Source organism: Agelaius tricolor, unplaced genomic scaffold, assembly GCF_023055355.1.
Source record: "Agelaius tricolor isolate 1412-34295 unplaced genomic scaffold, bAgeTri1.0.p SCAF_16, whole genome shotgun sequence".
In the NCBI taxonomy this organism is placed as follows: domain Eukaryota; kingdom Metazoa; phylum Chordata; class Aves; order Passeriformes; family Icteridae; genus Agelaius; species Agelaius tricolor.
The window spans coordinates 2243086-2263753 of NW_027269276.1; the positions used below are offsets into that span (position 1 = coordinate 2243086).

Below are 20668 nucleotides of genomic sequence, written 5' to 3' on the forward strand. Positions count from 1 at the left end.
TCCAGGAAAGGTGGAGATGGGCTCAAGCAGCCAGCCCAGCACTTCATTTCCCTTTGACATGAAGGTGCTCCCCACAACCACCCTCTCTGCCTGCACTTTGAGCCCATGCCTTAGCAAAGCCCCTTCATTTGCTCCTTACAGGGCCTCCTTGTTTAAATGATGCTGCTCCAGTTGGAATTTTCCATCTCTTCTCCTGATGGTACTTTGAAACATGTACCTATTTGTTATGCAGCTGGAACCAGATTGGGATTGATGTTTTCATTAGAACTGCCACTATAAATATGATGCTTTTCTTGGTAAATTATTCTGCTTGGTAAATGTGTTTATAACTTAAATTGAGGAAATAGATAAAATGTCTCTGAGCATACAATGTAACTGCCCAGGTTTGCCTTTCAGGGCTCCAGCTTTGGTTTTTGAAAAGCCTTTACACACAATAGAAAGCGTTTTGGACTCCTTGGTACAGTTATAGCACCTTGATTTCTAACATTACTCCAGGTTTTGTAACAAAAAGGTTTCATTTGTTTCAAATCCAAGACTGCCCAGGGGCTCTTCCATAGCTTAAACCAAGGAGGCAGCTGTGTTGCAGCCCATGCATTTCCTGAGTTCTGCCTCCCTCCCCTCACCTGCAAAGCAGCTGGACTGTCAGGAATGACTTTATTAACACCTTCAAGAAGATAACACTGTATTATTAAAGTATTTTGGTTTTTTCTCTTATACTTAATGCTAATAGTCAAGAGCTTCAGACCATAATGCAGGATAGATTGCATCTGCAGATGTTTTAGAACACCCAGTACTCCAACAAAGATTCCTAAACTAGATTGTCTCTACCATGTTTTCAGTTTCTTAAGAACTGTTGTGGCTTCCAAAGTATTTTGTGCTGACTTGTTTTCTTCCCAGATATATCCCAGGGTAGCAGCAGTGTTCACTGTTTTTCCAATCCAAGCTACCACACTCTCTCATGTGGGGTGACTTCACGCTTCTTTCCCAGTAATCTGGATGGAAACAGCTCCTGGAAGGTAGATATTACCCCACCCCAGTGCAGCAATGTTCTTATCAGTTCAAGGAAATCAAGCAGAGCAATGCCTCTGGGGCCCTGTTGTCTGCCAGCACTACTTCAAACTCCAGGGTAGCATTCCTGATGTCCCAGACACTGAAAGGTTGGATTTCCCCTTCCTGTATCTTCCCAGTCTCTGGGAATGGGAACTGGAGTCTCACCCTGTCTGGGTCAGCAAGGCTTGGTGTCTTAGCAACTCTGAGGTATGCTTGCTTCTCAGAAGAGATAAATATCTCAATAAATATCATTATCCTTTAACACAACACCAGTAAATCAATGAAGCATTAATCAGTAATCTCTCTTTGCTGTTTCATTGTTTCCCACATCAGACACACAAATTCCCTGCTGACACAGACAAGCAGAAAGGTGCAAGAAGGTCCCTGGAGTGCTTTTGAGGACTCGTGCAGGGACATTCTGGGAGCTCTGCTGTCACTCCTGGCTCTCCAGCAGAGCTATTCCAACCCTCTCACTGGAACATCCTGGAGCACTTCCCTTATCATTTGTTGCAATTGATTCCCTCAGACCATTCATGAACAACACTGACTCAATTCAGCACTTTAGCAGTAAATTTAGATGTGGGAAATGGTAAAACAGCTCCTCCTTTGGAGCCTTAATAAGCCCAGGTGAGGCAAAGCAGAGGGAGCAGGGCAGAAAGGAAATGCAGTTGATTTCATCAAGGTTGTCAGCTTTAAAAATGATGGTATTTCAGGCTGTGTCACCTTAATCCAAATGTAACTATTCACTGGAATGCCATATGATCAAAATTAATGCAAAAAAGACAGCATTGTACAGGACAGGCAAAAATATCTCTACATGTGCTCCTGTAAGTAATTTCTTAGTTGTTAAAAGAAAATCTCATTAAAATGTAATAAAAAGGCTGGCTCCAGAGATTTCTCAGAGAAATGCTTAGACAGATGTGTAAATATGTTTTTTGATGTAGATGGTCCCCTTGCATCATGAATTTTTGCTCCCCAAATTGAAAGTGCAAATGCTCATAATGTCAAATTTAGGATGAGTGTCCGTCTGGACCACTAATCCTTTTGCAAAAATTTAAATCAATTCAGAAAAGGTCAAAGCCAGCACCTATCCTGGATTCCCAGCCTGCAGTGCCATCTTCTCACAGAACTACTTCAAAAATTAAGCTGCTGGAAAGGTTTAATCCCCACGTGGTGCTTTGGGACTCGCCTGGAAGCTGCTCCCCCTGCTGCAGCTCTGGCCATTGTAGTCAGTCAGGTTGTCCTGATAATCACTGAAAGACCAATAGAAGTGGTATTTTCAGGGTATTTATCAAAATATATGGCCTGATATTGCCTTTAGATCTCCCACCATCTCACTTATTAATGAGAATGCTTTGCAGTGCTGAATAGCTGAGGATGGCCAAAAATACACTTTGTCTGTCTGCAGCTCTGCAGCCAAGTAAGACAAAGGAGCATATAAAGCCCTAATAGCTGCCTTAACGAGTTCATTTCCAAATCAGTTTGCCTGGTGCCATTCTCACTTTCTGCAGAGAAATGTGCACAAGTTGTACTTGGAGGATTCATTTCTTTGGAGTGCCAGCTGGGGTCACAAAGGAGCCAGCGCAGATGCAAAATGAAAAAACAATAGCAGAGGAATGTCTGAAGTGCTGAGCCAGACCCGGGATGTGTTTCCTCCCTGTGCTCCAAGGAGATCAGGCCTGGGGGCGCTGGGCTGGAGCCATTCCTGTCTCAGAGGCTGGGCAAAGCACACAGGCAGGACAGCTGGGAGCCCTCCTCCAGTTTGGGGAGAATTTTCTCTCCTGTGCTTCCCTGCCCTTTCTTTCTGTGTCTTGCCTTTTCTCCCCTCTTTTCTTGGTGATCTCTCCACTCTATTATCTTTTTTATTTCCCATGTCCCTGTTCCTGTTCTCTTTTCTCCCCCAACCCTACACATGTCATTCCTGTTTCCTTCCTGCTCTCCTCTCCTATCTCCAGGATCCCTGCCTGGGGGCTGCCAGCACTGTGTACTGACCCTGCTGCAGCTCCCAGGGTGGCACCTCTGGAGGGAAGGAGGTGGGTGAGGCTTTAGCAGGAGCTGAAGGGCCCAGCCCTGCACTGGGGACAGTTTGTGACACGGCTCTGTCTGCACAGGATGGAGCAGGGCCAGGTTTCAGCCGGGGGAAGGATCTCACCTCCTCACGCCCCCTCTGCCAGACACACACTTGGCCACTGCTCAGGTCCTGAAGGTGAACCATTGGAGCTGCTGAGAGACAAGCACCAGTGGAGGCATCAAACCCTCCCCAGTGTGTTTGGGGCTGGGGTTGTGCCAGTGGAGCACAGACTGGAACACAGGCAGGAGGAAAACAAGTGGGAGGATAAGGGGGAGCCTATCAGAAGAGACTGAAAAAGGCTTGGCTGCTTTTATCTGGCAAAATGAACGCTGAGGGGGAGCATGATTGCCATCTATAAATACAGCAAGGTAAACACGAGGAGGGAGGAGAGCTATTTAAGTGAGATGACAGAGCTGGCTCGAGAACAAATGAGGATGAACTGGCCATGAATGCATCGAAGCTGGAAATTAGATTTCTACCACCAGATCAGTGAGATTTTGGAATAGCTTCCCAGGAAGACTAATGGGACAAAGAAATCTGATTACTGTTAAAATGGAGCTTGATCAGCTCTCTGAGGGATTGTGTGCCTGGGTGTTTGCAGTAAAAGGCAGCTGGACACACAGACTGGGGGATCCAAGCCCTTGCAGTCCTGTCCCCAAGCCTGTGCCAGGTGCCAGCAGGAGCTTGCAGGGCTGAGCTTCATCTCTGTGCAAGGACCCCAAGAGTGGATCTGCAGCTCTGAGGTTCAGGAGGTGGCTCCAGCATCTCGGTGCAGGCTTTTAACTCCCAGCACTTTGCCACAAGTAATTGCTCTTCCCATGGGAGAGAGCTTGGCAAGTCAGCTCGGGGGAACTGCTGGAACCATTGGAGCCAAGAGATGTTTTACTGTGACTTTAACTGAAGCCAAACCTTGACCTTTGTTTATGAGCTCCTACAAGTAGGTTTGGCCTTTTTTCTCATGACATGTGCAGCACCAGCTAGTAATGATGCTGCAAGTTACCAAGGACCTTTTGCCACAGAATTACCACAAATTTCCAAAGCAGATAAATGGAGATTACATACCTCCATACCTGTGTCTTCAGATCAGAGCTCTCATTGCTGAACCACAGACCAGATTTCAGATGCCAAGGACCTGTTTTGTGCAGAGGGTGTTTGGCAAGACCACTCACAGAATCCCTCTCAGGGCTGTAATGCCAGCTTTGTGTCTGAGTTTTTGAACTAAGTACATGAAGTAAAAACAAATCTCTCTTACCAAGCTCTGCAAAGTTCATGAAGAATACTCTGTGTAAAAGATGAGGCTGCTGCAAAATGGAGGATTCTCACCTTGAGCTTTTGCAAAGCTCATAATTCCACCTTCATTCCCTTCCAGCATCACAGCAAAAGTCCAGGTGTTGGTTTCTACAGACATCATAAAAATCAATTGCTATTAGGTGTCCTGATTTTTTTAAAGCCAGCAGTTTCACATCTATTAAAGGAAGTCCTAAATTCTACCAAAGACTTCACATAAAATTAGAAGATGCAAAACAGAGGTCACTGGAAATGGTCTGACTGGATGTCACCCAGCTAATAAAAAGGCATTCAGTACAGAAAGTACCATTTAAGTATCTCTGACTAAAACTTGCCCAAGAAAAAGGAGGACTGCAAATACAGAATGGCTGCAGCACGTTGAGGATGGGCATCTAAAACTGAGCAGCACAAGCTTGGACCAGGAAGATCTGAAGTCAGTATTTAGGGAAATAAATGTCAAATTATTGATTGCACTCCTGCAGGATAAAGGTATGATGGAATTCCTGCCAGCATTTCTTTGCCTAATCACCATAGACTTAAAAACCTGGGCATTGACAAATGGCTGGTGGTGATCAAGTGGCCACTGTCATCTATCCAGCTGTTTCAGACAGGCAGATAATGACTTTGTTTACTCAGGCTGGTATCTCGTTGATCTTAAAGGAAACGTTGCCAGATATGAGGTAGTTTTAACCAAATTGCTAAAATTACCAGCCTGGAATTTTAATGGATAAATTTACTATGAAGGATTTCTTCCTCCAGAAAAGCAATTTTGCTTCACAGTAAAAATTGAAGTATTTTCTATCTTAAAAAAAAAAAGTTAACAAATTATAGTGTGCTAAGAAATGATAGTAGCACAAAGAGACAGCTATAATCACATTCAGGAAAATTGCATTCAGAAAAACTTAGAAATGTCCCCAAATCATTTCATTTAAAAAATCAATTCTAGCCCGTAGCTCTTCATGCCAAAATTTTAGGTTTGTGAGCTGATTTATAAATCCTGCAAAGCCACATCTTTTAATAGAAACCCCAAGACTTTAATAAATGCGCTCTAAGTGGTGCAGCTGGGTTGAAAAATCAGCATTTGTGTTCTGGCTGCAAGTTTTGAAGAGAAGAATGAAGCTGTGAGCTCTGCTGAGGAGAACTGATGGTGCCAAGGGCTGAATTCCTCCCAGTGACCACATTCCAAATGGATCTGCTCTTCATGCCCCTGCTGGGCTGTCCAACTGCCCCATCCATCCCTCATCCATCCATCCATCCATCCATCCCTTCCCTCATCCATCCATCCATCCCTTCCCTCATCCATCCATCCATCCATCCATCCATCCATCCATCCATCCATCCATCCATCCCTGCCTCTGCTGTCTGTGTGTCCATTCCCAGTCTGGGAAGCACAGGGAGCTGCTGGATGATCAGGAAATGACTCCTGGGCTCTCCTGATTTCCTGCAGAGCTTCCTCAGTGCCAGGGACAGCGGGAGCACTGCAGGCACAGGGACAGCACAAGGATGCTGTAGCCCAAGGTGGGGTGGCAGCAGCACTGAGGGCTGTTGGAAGGGACTGTGGAGGGGAGCAAATGCCCTTGGAATGTGGCTGTGGGTGCTGGGCCCCAGCTGGGATTCAATATCCCAGTAGGCATCAACACATCAGTGGAGGGTTTTGTTCCAAGTCTAAAAACCTATTAAGACAGCTAAGCGAAAAAGAATGGTAGATCAGGAAAGATGAAATGTTGTGGCAATTTTGAATACTCTCTTTCAATTTTAACCTCGTTTTTGTTTAGCATTTTCTTGTAAATCCAGTAAAATAGCTGAGCTGAATGCTTCCAAACACAGCAGGAGGCTTCCCAGTCTGGAAGCAGACACAGGAGGGCAGTGATGGCTTCATCCCTTTTCAGAAACAAGGCTGGGATTTGCTCTTGAATTGACACTTCCTCTGGACCAGCCGTATTCCAGCAGGTGTGGCTTTCAAGGGAACAATGTGAGGAGGAAAGCTCAGCAGTTTTAGCAGCTACAGCTATTGCCAGACCGCCCTGCAGGGCTCAGCTGGTGACCACTCATCTGTCCCAGCGCAGTGGGGCCGTGCAGAGGCTCCTCTCCTCTCACTGCACACTCTGGGAGGTGCTGTCCCAGCAGCAGCACCTGCAGGGCAGCCCTGGACTCTCCTCTTTGCTGGCAGATGCACAGGGGCCTTTGTGCTCCATCATTGCCAAAGTGATTTTCCTTGAATTGAGAGAACTCGTGGCCCCTGCACCTCCTGTCAGTGCACCCCCAGCTCCAGGCAGCCCCTCTGTGCATGCAGTGTAGGGGTGTGATCCATCCATCTCCATGGGGTACTTTGGAGTGTCACCCCACATCCACAGGCACCCCAGTCGTGGTTCCAAAGGAAATCCTGTGCTCTCCAGCATGTTTGTGTTCATGGCTTGGTGAAGTGACTTTCCTTTGTGATTTTCCCTAATGCTAGTGAACAGCTGTCCAACTCACACAGATAAAGGGCTGAGATGCTGAGGCCAAGGCAGGAGTCACCTCCCATTTTTATTCCTGACATCCTTGGGCTGTAGTCTGGGGTGGGAACTGTCTGTCTCTTCCAGCATTAACCCATTATCATACTTTTTGAACAGCTCAGTAACAAAATCCTTGACAGAGAAACTGCAGACTGGAGACCCTACAGCTATCTGAATGAACTAGGTCAGTAATTTTTAAACACTTTAATCACTTTAGTAGACTTTAGAGCAATTCCAAATCCAAATCAGCCTTTCATAAAGGCATTAACAATAATGAGGAATATTGGTGTTGTCTTTAGTTCACAATCAGAATTGCCAGTAGTGAAAGATAGAGAATTAAAAATTGTTTCCTTTACCACAAACCACAGGCTGGGAAAGCAAAGTCAATATTCATTTTAGTCTCCCTTCCAAGGTTGCTGTGTTGGATCACTATCATCTTCTCTATAAATGTTTTTTAAGGACTAACTCAGGACATTAAAAATTCAAATTTGGCTTTTTTTTTTTTTTTCCTTTCATGCTTAATAAAGCTTAGCACTAAATAGTGGCATCTTGATGAAGGTGTGGAGCCTCTGTGGGAGCTGGGGTGTGCAATGCTCCATTATCTCCCAGTAAATCATTCCGTGGCAATTCTGAACCACCAGCCAGTGCAACCAAGCCAAGAGTGAAGTGTAATTGCCTGTTCTGAGTTTATTCTTCCTGGCTTGACTTTTAACAGGGTTTTTAGCAGCTCTTAGCTCAAATCCTGCCCAGATTTAGTGCTTTGGATGCTATTTGTTTTCCTATCTGAGCACTCTGGGTTTGGCTCGTGAGTGGCCCAAAGCTTTTGCCCTTTCCTTTCCTGGGATTAGTAACATCTCACTGAAAATATGCAGGAGGAGGGAAAGTGCAGCATTAGGGGGTATTATGGGATTTTTAAGGTCAACTATCTCACAGCTCACATGGCAAAGGAATGAACACAGGGCAGCACCAGGCATCACACCCTGCCCTGGGCCCAGGCCGTGCCTCACTCCAAGATAACTCTTCCCTGCATCAGGAAAATCACAAACCTGTCAAGCTTCAGTGCAAATCTTTTCATCCTTAACACCATTAATGTTTTCTGTGTAATAAGCTGCAGAACCACTGTTGTGCTCATCTGTATGTGACAAGGAGGTGGCTGTGTGTGTGAGGGTTTCCAAATGCTTCTCAAACCACATCAATTTTCCTTTTATTATTTTGCTGCTTTTTTTGCACACTATTTGCTTTATTTGTGTTTAACTTGTGCTGTCCTGAGCTCCCCATGTGCCACCTCTCTTCTGCATTCACGCATTTTATTTTACCAGCACAAACAATGCTAAATTCCTCTGCAGCAAGAATGATCTAGAAGTGATAAATACTTTAGCTAAGGAGCTTCCAGCAAAACACTCAATTTTTCCCCTAGCATTTTGCATCCAAGATAACTTTTTTTCTTTTTTCAAACTAATTGATGAAAATTAGATTTTTTTTCCTTTCTTCTCAGTACCAGAATTAATGCCTGCTCATGCTGTCAACTGTCACAACATTGAATCCTTGCTCAGATCAAGGCTGTTTTTACATGCAAATAAAAAGTTTTCACTTCTTGGTATTACTGTTGTGCAATAAAAGCTGCAGGTTCCTCTCATGAAAATTTCAGAAGATAGTTTAAATCTTCAACTTTGAATTATAAACATAAAATAAAAGTCTAATAAGGTCACCCAGGGAATCTTGACTTTAAACATCGTCAAGCATGGAAGTACCACAGTTAAAAACCTGTTCCACCTTCTGATCCCATGGTCAGCCTTAGTTTCGTAACACAGATGTTCCAACTCATGTGTTGGAAGAGCAGCCAAGCCTTGGGCAGGGCTGGATTCAGTTAAAAAGTTAAAAATAGCAGAGGACAACTGCCCAACTCCTCTGCTGTGACCCCATGGATTGTCACAGGGAGCAAATGTGGGAGCCAGCTAAGAAGAGAGAGGGAAGTGGAAGAGAAATTAGGAATGGATGGAAAGTCTCCACTGGTTCCTCAGCCAGTGACTCCTCTGGGGAGCCCAAAGGATGGGACCCAGCAGATGAGGAGAACCAGGCTCCCAGAAATGTCCACAGCCCTCTTAGAAACTGCAGGTGTCCTAAACATGAATTAGAGCTGGGGAATGGAAATTGTAAGAATATCCACACCAAAATTAACTTGAACACTCATCTCCTCAAACCTGCAGTGATAAGGATTTTCTTAATTGCAGTGGATCTTACCAGACTGCAGGTGTTTTACCTGTTTAGCAGGACTTTTCCAAGTTCTTGTTCTTTCCAAGTGGGAAATGCAAGGACAAAGCCTGTAGTTTTACTGCTGCACATCTGTTTGTCAGCTTCAAACTCCAGGATTTCAGAGAGCTGATTGTGTTCAGTGGAGTCTGGGGAGGAGCACAAGTAATTCCCATGGACATGGGGTTGAGACGTCAGAGTTTGGGGACTCTGTGGTGCCAGGAAGAGGCTTTGTCACCTTCCTGTGTCATGCCTGCCCAAGGCAGCCTGGTCCTTGTTTGGGGAATGGCTTGTCCTTGCATTTTCTCTCTCCTGAGTTACAGAGCTGGAGTTGTTTGCCCTGTGAGTAATCCTCTTGCTCTAGTCCAGCCTGCACTGGGCAGTGGCAGAGCCCAGCTTCCAGCTACATCCCAAGCAGGTGGAAACTCCCAAAGCACTCACCTGAGCTCAGGAAAGGTTCTTGTCTCGTTATCTGGAGCACTGGCCACAGCAGCTGCAGGCAGGGCTGGGTTTATCTCTGATGCTTTTTTAACAGCAGTCCTGGATGCAGACACTAAAGTGGGATTTGCAGCACATCGTGAGTGACTCAAAGCTGCATTTATTCCAGAGGACCAAAGGCTATAAGTTTGATTCACAGCTGACTTCACTTTCTTCTCAAAGCCAAAAGGTGTGCAAAACTATTTCCAGCTGAGACTCTGATTTCACCCCAGCAGATAATTTAGCTTCAAACTTAAACCTGGACTTTCCTGAAGTGCCAGATCCCTGGCTGGTTTAGGACTTTTCCACATTAACTACGTTTGCAGTTTAAAAAATAATGTATCTTTTATTCATTTCACCTCCCAAGGAACTCAGTGAATACAAAAAAATGGGTCATAAACCCATGGTATTATAGCAGATAAAAGAGAAAACTAAAGGAGGAATTTTGGGAATTTTTGGTTGGGAAGGGCTTTGTGGGGTTGTGTGGCCCTCCCAAGGGCAATGCACCTCCCCAGGGGTCAGCCTGGTCCCTTTGTTCCCTGCCACTGCCTCTCCATGGCTGCAGCCCCTTGCCCTGGGAGCTCTCCAGTGCTCCTCCAGCCTTGCTCTGTGGGGTCAGTGAGCCCCAGGTGCTGCTTGGGCACTGCTGCCCTGGGAGGTTTGCTCAGCCCTGGCAGGAGGAGGATGTGATCCCCAGGGCTGGCCTTGGGGAGCCCCAGCCCTGTGGCCATGGGCCAAGGGATGAACTGGCTCCATCCTCCTGGCTCTGACTCAGAACACAGCAGGGAAAGAGCACAGAGCTCATCCTGCTCTGGGACAGAGCTGCCCAAAGCTCCCAGTCTGCCTTGCCCTGTGCAGCAGGGTGAGTCTGGGAACTGGATTGTGGTGAAAACAAAGCAGGAGGTGCTCACATGGACTGGGGGGTCACTGATGGCCAGAAGAGCCCCATCCCAGGGAGCCAGTTGGTGCCACCAGCCCCCTTCCTGTGCTCAGGGATGGGCACTGAGAACCAGAGCAAAGGGTTGGTTTGTCTTTGATGTGCCAGTAACACATTTATTGTCTAATCTAGTCATTTCTCTTATTTAGCAAAAAAAAATGAAGATGTCATGAAAAGGGGGCTGGTACAGCATTGCCACAGCCATGACAACTCTTCTGCAGAGACCAGAGGACACACAAGGACAAATAGCTGGGACACCTCTGGGACACGCTGTCTGTGGGGCTCTTTTCCCAGTGTAACTGAGTTACTTGCCTGGGAATCCCATAGGCCACAAGGACGTTTCTCAGTAACCAAATCTGTATTGATTGTCCCAGTCAATAGGAAATACCAGACTCTATAGCTAAAAAGATTTAAAGGCTTACATTAGATTTTCCTTTTGATTGATATCTAGGGTAATTTGCGGGAGTAAAAATGGAAAAGGTCCCCATCCCCTTCTGTCTCAGCCTGTGAGGAACAGTGAGTTCCTCTGGAGCTGCACAAGGCAGAATTGTTGGCTGTCAGCTCTGCTCCTGGTGCTGCACTGTCAGAGCACTGTGGTCACTTAGGGACTGTTGTCACATCAGTCACTGAACTGTGCAAATTCACCAGAAAAGTGATGGTAGGTAATTTAAGAAGATGGTGCACACCTTAGAGTCTAAGGCTGTGAGTTAAACAATACACTCTCCACAAACAAAACAAAGCCTAAAATTAGTCACAGAGTGCTGCAGCACAACCTGCAGACTCAGATTTGAAAGGGCATGTCTCAGGCTTCTTTCACACCATTCCAGTAATGAATGTCTCAGCAGATGGTTTTTATCCTGATCTCCTGATGGATGGCAGTTCTTGGTAACCCTGCTGCAGAGAGCTCTCCCTTCCAGGGAAACTCTTAAGCACATGCATAATTCCAGGCGTGCACAGACTCCCCACTGGAGCTGAGTGTGTGCTTACAGCTGAGGATGTGCTTAAGAGCCTCCCTAAATGAGGGCCTTGATGTACAATTTAGAGGGAAGAATATATGCTGCTCAGTAGTCAAAGCAATCCAATTTACATAAATATTTATTTGTTTTCCATTATATATCATTTTTATGCAGGTGCTTGTGGGATGGATAGACGTCAGAACACATACATAATGGAAAAAAGCTTCAAAGGTATGGTATCCAGAGCTGCAGAACCCTGCCCAGGTGTGAGGAGGGTGTCCTAGAAGAGGTGAGATAGGAGCCTGGCAGGGAGGGACAGAGCCAGCACCCCCTGAGCTGCCTGCCTGGCTCCCAGCGCTCCTGGGCCATGGATGATGGATCCAAAGCTTCCCAGGGCCACGGGCTCTGCAGCACAGGGAGAAAGGGAGGGCTCAGCTCAGGGCAGGAGGGGCAGGAGGAGCTGCCCAGGGCACACTCAGGTAGGACCCACCAGCCACAGGGGCTCTGGGGGAGCTGCTGGTGGCACAGTGCTGCATTTCCCTGCTCTTGGCTCGGGCCAGGCTGAGCTAAAGGAAAGCCCCAAGGAAAGAAGCTCCTCCTGCTCGTGCCCTCTGCTGAGAGGGATTTAGAGCAGAGCTGACAAGAGCCCTCCCTGAGGCTGAGGTCCCCTCATGCTGGCACCAGCACTTGTGGGCACTGACTCCAGGGCAGTTTAAACAGGATCTCAGATGAGTCACAAGCACAGGGCCCAGAGTTTTACATTTCACTTTGCTCCACGTTTACATTCTCAATATTCCAGTTCCATCTGGACCACAGGTACACTTGGCACAGTGGTTCCCACAGCTCCTGGCAGATTGGGCTGGGGTTTAGCTCACTGAGCTTGTGCTCCAGAAGATGGAGCAAGGAATCTGTCTCCTGGGGAATAGGCAGCTTTCAGGCCCAGGTCCTGGATCTGAACTAGGCCTGGGAATGTCCCTCAGGGAGCCAAGGAGGGAAACACCACCCAGCCTCTTCCTGCAGTGCCCTGGGGCTGCTGCCAGACCCCTGCTCTGCCATGGCTCAGGTGTTCCAGAGCCACACCTTGGGCTCGGCCAACAAGGAATATCAAAAGCTATTTCACATAAAAAGCATTAACCAGCTTATAGCCAGGCCTAGAGATCAAGATTCACTTTGTAGCTGCTGTTTTCAAAAGACAGGGATGCAATATTAGTAGAACATCACCTTACCACACAGAATCACCAAAGGAAACCAAGAACCAACAACCAAGTCTTTGTGGATAAAGCTAAAGTAAAAATATTGAATGGATTATGTATATATATGATATATATGACATATGATATACAAAATACTCAATCCACTGGTTTCAGCTACTTCAATGATTCCCTTTTTCAAAAGAAAAATCTTATTATAATAGAGCTAGTTGTTCCCCGTACATGGAGCTATTAACTTCCTCAGTTTAAACTAACTTACTGTGTTTACAAAGTTTAAAGATACCTTAAGCACATGCAGAGGAACTCCCATCCATGGGCACAGTCACCCCAGAGGGACCAGTGGGGCAGGAAAAAGAATCACAGTGACAGAGAACAGTGAAGTGCATTTTCAGCTGCTACATATTTCCCTTAATTTTTAGGTTCTGAACCGTTTCCTTTACATGTTTATCTCTTTATAAATTGAAAAATCAGACTCAGAAGCCACAGCTGGAATTCTTTGTGGCTGCTCAGCTGCCTCAGGCAGGCAGGGCTGGCACTGGCAGGGACACAGGGGCACACCTGGCTTCCCAGGTACGTTTGGGAGCTCACCTGCAGGCACTTAGGAGCTGAGGGCTCTCAGAAGCAGCTGCCTTTGAGAAGCTGCCTTACCCTCTCAGAAGCAGGCTGCAGGTTCCCAAGGCCCCTCTGAAGGCCCATTCCTGGGCTCAGGCAGTGCCAGGGGAATCTCCCAGGAGGAGCTGGGAATGTGCCCAATGCTCAGGGTGAGCTCTCCTTGCCCTGCCAGGCCCTGACTCACCACATTCCTCAGAAAATGGAGAGGAAGAAATTCCCAGTCCCAAACAATTGGATTCTGTCAGCAAAAAACCTTGGCAGGCAGGTGCCTGGTTTTTAGCTTCTTTCATCCAATTTAAAACCATGTCTTTTCCCACCAGTGTGGTCTACCTGGGGGCAGCCTGTCCTGCAGTTGGAAGTGGTCTCTGGACCAGACAGAGCCTTGCAGGGAGGGGCACAGGGGGCTTGAGGCTGAGGCCAGGCTGTGGAGAACCTGGGCAACCTCCTGCTGCCCCAGCTGCCTGAGGAGACCAGAGCTGGGGGCTGTGCCCAGAGCAGGGCACCAGCAGAGGGGTGGCCCCTGTGCAGCCTGGCACCAGCAGAGGGGTGTCCCCTGTGCAGCCTGGCACCAGCAGAGGGGTGGCCCCTGTGCAGCCTGGCACCAGCAGAGGGGTGGCCCCTGTGCAGCCTGGCACCAGCAGAGGGGCATCACCTGTGCAGCCTGGCACCAGGGCTGTGGTGGCTGAGCTGCTGTGGAGCTCCAGGGGTGGGCACAGGTATCTGGGGCTGCCAGGTGTCAAGGCCAGAGGGTGACAGCAGCAGAGAGGGACTGGCTGTCCCAGTGCCAGCCCTGAGCCCTGTGGCACCTGGTGACAGGGGCTCACCAGGCACAGGGTTTTCAGAGCAGGTTTCTGAGCAGTTTCTTTCCTGTGCATGGTGCTCAGTGATGCCATTCCTGAGCTCTTCCTTTCAGCTGAGTCCTTCTGGTTTTAGGGGTTTGGTTTTTAAATGAATAGTGCTGCACTGATGGAATGAAGTGACCTCGGGCACAAGCATTTTAAGGAAAAACACCCATGCTTTGCAGAAGAGCCAGGAAAGCCCCAGCAGAGAGAAGCAGTGGTCCCAGGGATGCAGGGCTGGGCTCAGAGAGGTTCCCCTGGCTGTTGTACAGGATGTGTCCCCACTCCTGTGGCTCTCTGAGAAGCAGCAAGGGGCCCTCGCTGTGTCCCTGTCCCTGCAGCAGCCAGGGCTGGCCAGGTTAGGGACAGCAGCCAGCACAGACGCTTCATCCCAACAAGGGTTAAACAGGAGAGCACCTTCGACCAGGGCACAGCACCTCCCCTCAGCACTCCCACCTGGCTGGGGCATCCAAGGCTTGTCTGCAGCGTGCCAGGGGAAATTTAGGACACAAGAGAGGAACCCAGTCTGGGGGAGGGACGTTTCCAGTCCCTGCTAACAAAAATAAACCCTCCAAAGGTCTGGTGATTGGTATCCAGGCAACACAGAAGGCAGGGACTTCAAAATTAGAGCATATTCCCAATATTTCTCTGGAGTCCAGCTGATTGAGTGCTTCCAGTGAGCCCCAGCACTGTGGGGCAGAGCTTTCACCTCCATGAGAGCTGGACCCTGCAGCAGGGAGGGATGAGGAGTCAGCACAGCCAGGGCTCACACGTGGCTGCAGCACCGCGGGCTTAGAATCTCTAAATATGTTTGTTCTGCATAAATTAATTCATGAAACAAAATTTGACAATTGATGCCAGACTTCTTAATTATCCCCAAATTACCTTAATAACAAATAACTCTACAGCCTTCAGAGTTAAATCCTCCATGATCTTGCACATAATGTTTCTTGAGGGCTAATGACTCCCTGGTGTACCCAGAATCCCAAACATCCACTGGTGCTCCAGAAAATATATTGTGTCCCAAGCAAAGGTCTGGTCCCAGGCAGACACAGAGCTGTGTTTACGTCAGCAGGAATGGTCTCAGGCACGCTGTTTCTCAACATCTCCTGGGAAAAGGCAACTCCTGGGAGAGGCCAAACCAGTCTGGGCAGCCTGAGTGGCATTCACTGGTTCTTCCAACTGGTTCTGGGAAGGGAAGGGCTGAGGGACACCTGCCTGGGAGGCAATGTCAGCCCTAACTGCAGTACAGGTGGATTTTAGCTTAGGGAGATAAAAGTAGCTGAGCTGGATGAAATAAAACAGCTGATGTGCTGGGATTTTTGCCTTTGCCAGCTCCAGTGTGCCCAATTCAATAAACAAACCACACAGCTATTTACCTGCAGCTGCAGCTCTGCAGGAGGAGGAATTCTCACTCTGCTCTTTGCTGTAGCAGCCAGCAATCCTTTATAATCAACATTTCCTGAATCTACACCCAGCTCTGGTTTGATTTGCTCCCTCCCAGCCGTGGTGTGACAGGGAACACTTTGCAGGGAGCTGTTGGGGCACAAAGGGAATCCTGCTTTTCACCCTGTAAGCCTCTGTTCAGCAGCACTGCTGGAAATAGAGAAGCAAATTGAAGATAATCTTCACATGCCTCACCCTAAAATGCAGAGCTGGCTCAGGCTGTCCTGAGGCTGTCCAGGCTCTCCTAACGAGCTCCATGTTCCTGGCATAGCCACCAGGAGCTGTGAGCTGCTGGCAGGTGAAGATGAGCCTTTCATTTGTCTGTCTATGGCTTCCTCATCTCTAACAGCAACAGATCCCAGACTGGGACATCTGGATTTAAGTCACATCACAGCAAAAGCCAACACTGAGCTCACTCATGTGCAGAAGCCTTTGGTCTCACAGGGCTGCCCCATCTCTCTGTAGAAGGATGGGATGGGGCAGTTTCCCACTCACTTGTACTGGGCTGGGGTTGGTGACAGTGCAGGGACAAACCCTGCAGCCAAGAGCCTGGGAATGTCACTGTTGCTTTGGTTCCCATCTCCTGTCATGTACCAAACCTGGCATGTTTCCCTTGGAAGCAAAGGCACTGCTCATCTCACCCAGGCTGATGCCAGACAAGGAGTTTCTAAGTTTTCTACCTAAATAAACACTGCACTGGTGCCAGGCCTCTGCCAGCCTCCCCATCCCTGATGGTCCCAGCTATTTGTGTGCAGTGGAGCTTCCCAGTGAGCTGCTTTCACTGACCCTGGGAGCTGAGGGCTCTCCAGACTTGTTGGTACCACTGAAATCAGAGCCCAGAAAGGCAACACCTGGCACCTCCCTCAGGGCTGACCCAGGACCAGGGGCACCAGGCCAGGGGTGATGGACACACAGACACACAGATACAGACACAACCCCAGAGCTGAAGGAGGGACAATCACTCACAGTGGAGCAAACCTGGCACATGAGGGAGCAGGACGGGGCTGGCAGGCTCAGAGCCGAGGTTTGGAGAAGTGATGTCATGTTGTCTGTCTATTTCTTAACCTGAATTTCTCTTTTTGTCTCCCATACTAGACAGCGGGGGCAGCTGGGATTGCAGCTATTTTGCAAGTCCCCCTATTTCACCGGGAGTATTTCATATATACCAGGATCTGCCTTTGTACTGTAACCCAGCACAAGAAAATGCCTCATCTTTCATTGCATCGCTCTAATTCTAAATTACTGGCACTGCCCAGCAGGATGCACACAGCAGCAATGGCACGTTCTTGAATGTCAATGTTAAGACCTATTTATTCTCTATTGTTTTTTATTTTTAAAGCAAGACTGGCACTGTACCTTGCAGCAGGCTGCTCTATCCCAGCCAGGTCACCAAGCGGGCAGCTCTCATGCCAACCTTGTTCTCCCCAAGTAGTGCCTCTGTCACCTTCTCTCCAGCCCAGGGGAGAGGAGCAGGAGATGTCTACAGCAAAGGGGGGAAAAAGCAGAGCAAAAGTGAGGCTCAGATGGACGCTTGTCCTCCTCTGTGGAAACCCAAGCATTCCCCAATTGTAGGATGCTGGATAACCCCGAAACTGGCTGGGGCTGCACATGCAGAGGCTGCACTGGTGCAGTTCAGAGCCTGTGGCAGCATCGTGCACTCCAGCACAGGGCCCTGGCTGTGCCCAAGGCCCCGGGACTCACCCTCAGCTGGCTGAGCAGCCCAGGGCCCAGCAGCAGCCCCTGCCTGCAGAGCCGGCTGCCCTGGGCCTGCGGGGCAGAGCGGGATGAACACGGCTCCACAGGAATGAGGGGGAGGGAGGGAAAGGATTGCCACCTCAAATTAAATATTGCAGTAAACGGCAGCTAGGACCTCTCACAGGAAAACCTTCAGTACTGAGCAGGTTTTCATTTCTTTCCTGCTAGTGAGTGGTGGATGCAATGGTTTGGAACACCCAGAGCACAAGCACCGGGTGTCTGTGCTGGAGGCTTCAAGGATCTTCCTTATCCCCTGCCCCCCTGTCCCCCCCAGCCTTCCTGCAGAGGCTCAGTTGTAATTAACCTAATTAAGCTAATGATCCTAATGCACCCACTCTGCTCTTGTTTTGCAGATTATATGAAGGAATCTGTGTGCAGCTCCAGCACTTGTTCCCTGAACAGCAGTGAAAACCCATACGCCACCATTAAAGACCCCCCCATTTTAACCTGCAAACACTCCGAGAGCAGCTACGTGGAAATGAAATCACCTGGTCACAGGGAGTCCCCGTATTCTGAAATGCCAACTTCATCAACAGCCAATAAAAACATCTACGAAGTTGGTAAGCAGTGGGTGGCACAGGGGGGTTGGTGCAGAGGCTGGTTTCCCCTCTCCTGGCACACAGATCTGGGCTTGGCGTGGCGCAGGGATGAACTGGCAGGGGGAAGGCCTGAGCGTTGGTGGGCTGGTTTAGTGAGCTGAGCCACAGTGGTGGATGTCCTGAGCTGGAAGGGACCCCCGAGGATCAGGAGTTTTGGGACTGCTGCTGGTGACCACACCCCAGTTCTCCTTGCTCCCCCAGAGCCCACTGTCAGCATAGTCCAAGACACCCGTGGCCGGAGTGCCAGCTACCTTCAGAGCCCCTATGACCTGCCCAGGAACAGTCACATTCCCGGGCACTACGACCTGCTGCCCGTCCGGCACAGCCCCACGCACGGGCCTTCCTGGGACAAGCAGTCCTAGAGGATGGACTTCACTGGGCACTGTGCTGCCAACACAGACTGTGAGGAAGCAGAGGAGAAGCCATTCCTTCCTTTCCTGCGGACTGGCAAGGACTTTACAGGACATCAGCTTGGGCCAACTGCTGCTGCTGCATGATGTTATTTATAAAGACATTTTTGTATGGGTACCTGGAACTAATGAGAGCCTCCTCCACGTGGGACTGGAGCACATCACCCCAGGAAGGTGTCTTCATGCTCCAGGCAAAAACTCTCTGTGGCGTGTTCTAACCCTGGCTTTGCTGTAAAATAAACCACAAAAACATGCTACGTAGAAGGACTTCAGGCTGTACATTTCTACTGACTGCAGCAAGAAACCTTTTACTGTTAGGAACAAGGTGACTAGGAATACGCTGGAATTTATTTTCATCTTTGTCATGGGAATGGACACTTTTCTGAATGAGAGCAGGGAAACTTGTCATTTCACTCTCTGGAAAGCTCATTTACTGCCATCACCATGTGCAACCTGTGCAGATCATGCTTGGTAATTAGCATTGAGATTGTCATCTCTATATTCAGTACCAGAGAATTTGAGTTGAGGAATATTAATACAGACACTTTCTGTGCAGTTTTTAATATCTTTCCAAACATCCCCTGATCTTTGCTAAAAAATGGAGTTTCCACAATGGGTCTCACACTCACCACACTTTTAATGTTGATTGACACAGGTAGGCTTTGATTTTCCTTGTGCAGCTTCTCTTTTGGTAGATAAATCCAGCAGATCTGTCAGGCAATTTAATCTGCTGCCCCTCCAATTCCTGCCCTGGGACGCTGCAGGTTTGCACAGACCAGCCCTGGTTTCATTTCCTTTCTCAAAGCTGAGCCACATCGGCTTCTCTCTCCCATCTTCCCAAACCATCTCCTCATGATTCACTTTCGGCATGCCACTGATGACACCTCTTAATCTGATGTGCATTACCATGTAGTGCAACTTTATCCATTGATGATTCTACCTGAAATGTCATTAAATGGAGCTGGAACTGGGTTTTCTTTTTCAGCAGCTGTTTGTGAAGTAATTATCAAGGGTCTGACCCATGGTAAAATTTTGGACTGAGCCACCATGATATTTTTTTTAATTTATAATCTCCATTGACCTAGAAAGTAGAGTACTTGCCGTTAGTTCCTTGTAGATTTTGAGCATGAAGTAGTATTGACTCTAAGTATGTAATTTTATTAGGCAAACGTGGAAGTAGCAAGTTGATTGCCTTTAAAATATAAAAAATAATCTGTTGCACATTCGCCAGTCTGATGGAAGCAGAAGAGGACGACACCAGCCCCGTGGGTTTGCTCACAGCACGATCCCAGGAGTGACCTGCAGGGTCAGGACTGGCAAGAGGAGCCCTCCAGCTCGGGGGCAGCAGCTGGATCCCAGCCCTGGGAATACTCCTAGATCCTTGGAGCACCGTGGTGGGATCCAGCTGTGTCCCCATGCATGGGCTCAGCCCCCATGCCTGGGATCACAGCCCCTGGCTCTGGGCATTCTGCCCCTGGGAGCCAGCACTCTCCAGGTGGTCAGGCTGGCTCTGAACCCCCAGCCTGAGCCTGGACACCCCCAGGACACCCCCAGGCTCCTGCAGGATCCTGCCCACGAGGTTTCCCGAATGCTGCATGTGTGCATGGGGGCCGTGGCTGATCAGCAATAGCAATTTTGTTTTCCAGGAAAGCCTTATTTGAGATGTAAGAAAACAATTATTTTGTAGGCCCAGCAGGAATATATTTTGCATACATGAATAGAAAGTTTTACCTCAAAAATGTCAAGAGAAAGGCAGTTGGATAAGGAATACTCTTGTTAGGACCCACCTTGGCACCCAGCACAAGCAGCCTGAGCTGCTGGCCTGACCCACGTTTGTGTGTTGCTGTAGTTTGCAATGAGACTCCAGAGAGCAGAGATGTGCTCAGTTGTTTGGTTTGGTTTTTTTTCAAAGCAGGATTTTGAAACCAAATGCAATGATGTGCATAGAGCTTAACAGGAAAAGAAAAAAAACAACAAAACCAACAAAAAAAAAGTACCTTCTTGTATAGCAGCATTAGCTTAGGAAACAGGCACCAAAATGGCAATACTTTTTTAAGGCAAGACAGATTTGTAATATATTTGTTCACTGTGCAAAGGTATCCTACCTTGTACAAAATAAATTGAATTTCTGTCAATGCGTAGTTCTCCAACGTACTCATTTGCAGAGCCAAACTTCCAGCCCTGCACAGATCCAAGCTCTCCAGGTGATGTGGCTGCTCCCCTCAGCCAAAACTCCCAGGCACCAGGCTAGGACACAACTGGCAGGATGGCTC

At 48.3% G+C, this 20668-nt stretch overlaps 1 protein-coding gene across 6 annotated transcripts in view; it reads left to right on the plus strand.

Annotated features, from left to right (window-relative positions):
* The window catches only part of MEGF11 (multiple EGF like domains 11), a 254494-nt gene extending 233826 nt beyond the window's left edge, over positions 1-20668 (plus strand). For 3 of the 6 annotated variants that reach the window (XM_071441164.1, XM_071441163.1, XM_071441166.1), the window contains 3 exons: positions 11698-11754; positions 17740-17946; positions 18187-20668. In XM_071441164.1, the coding sequence (XP_071297265.1) occupies positions 11698-11754; positions 17740-17946; positions 18187-18347 (425 nt within the window). In that variant the 3' untranslated portion in view covers positions 18348-20668. The other 3 variants (XM_071441168.1, XM_071441165.1, XM_071441167.1) reach the window with 3 other exon arrangements.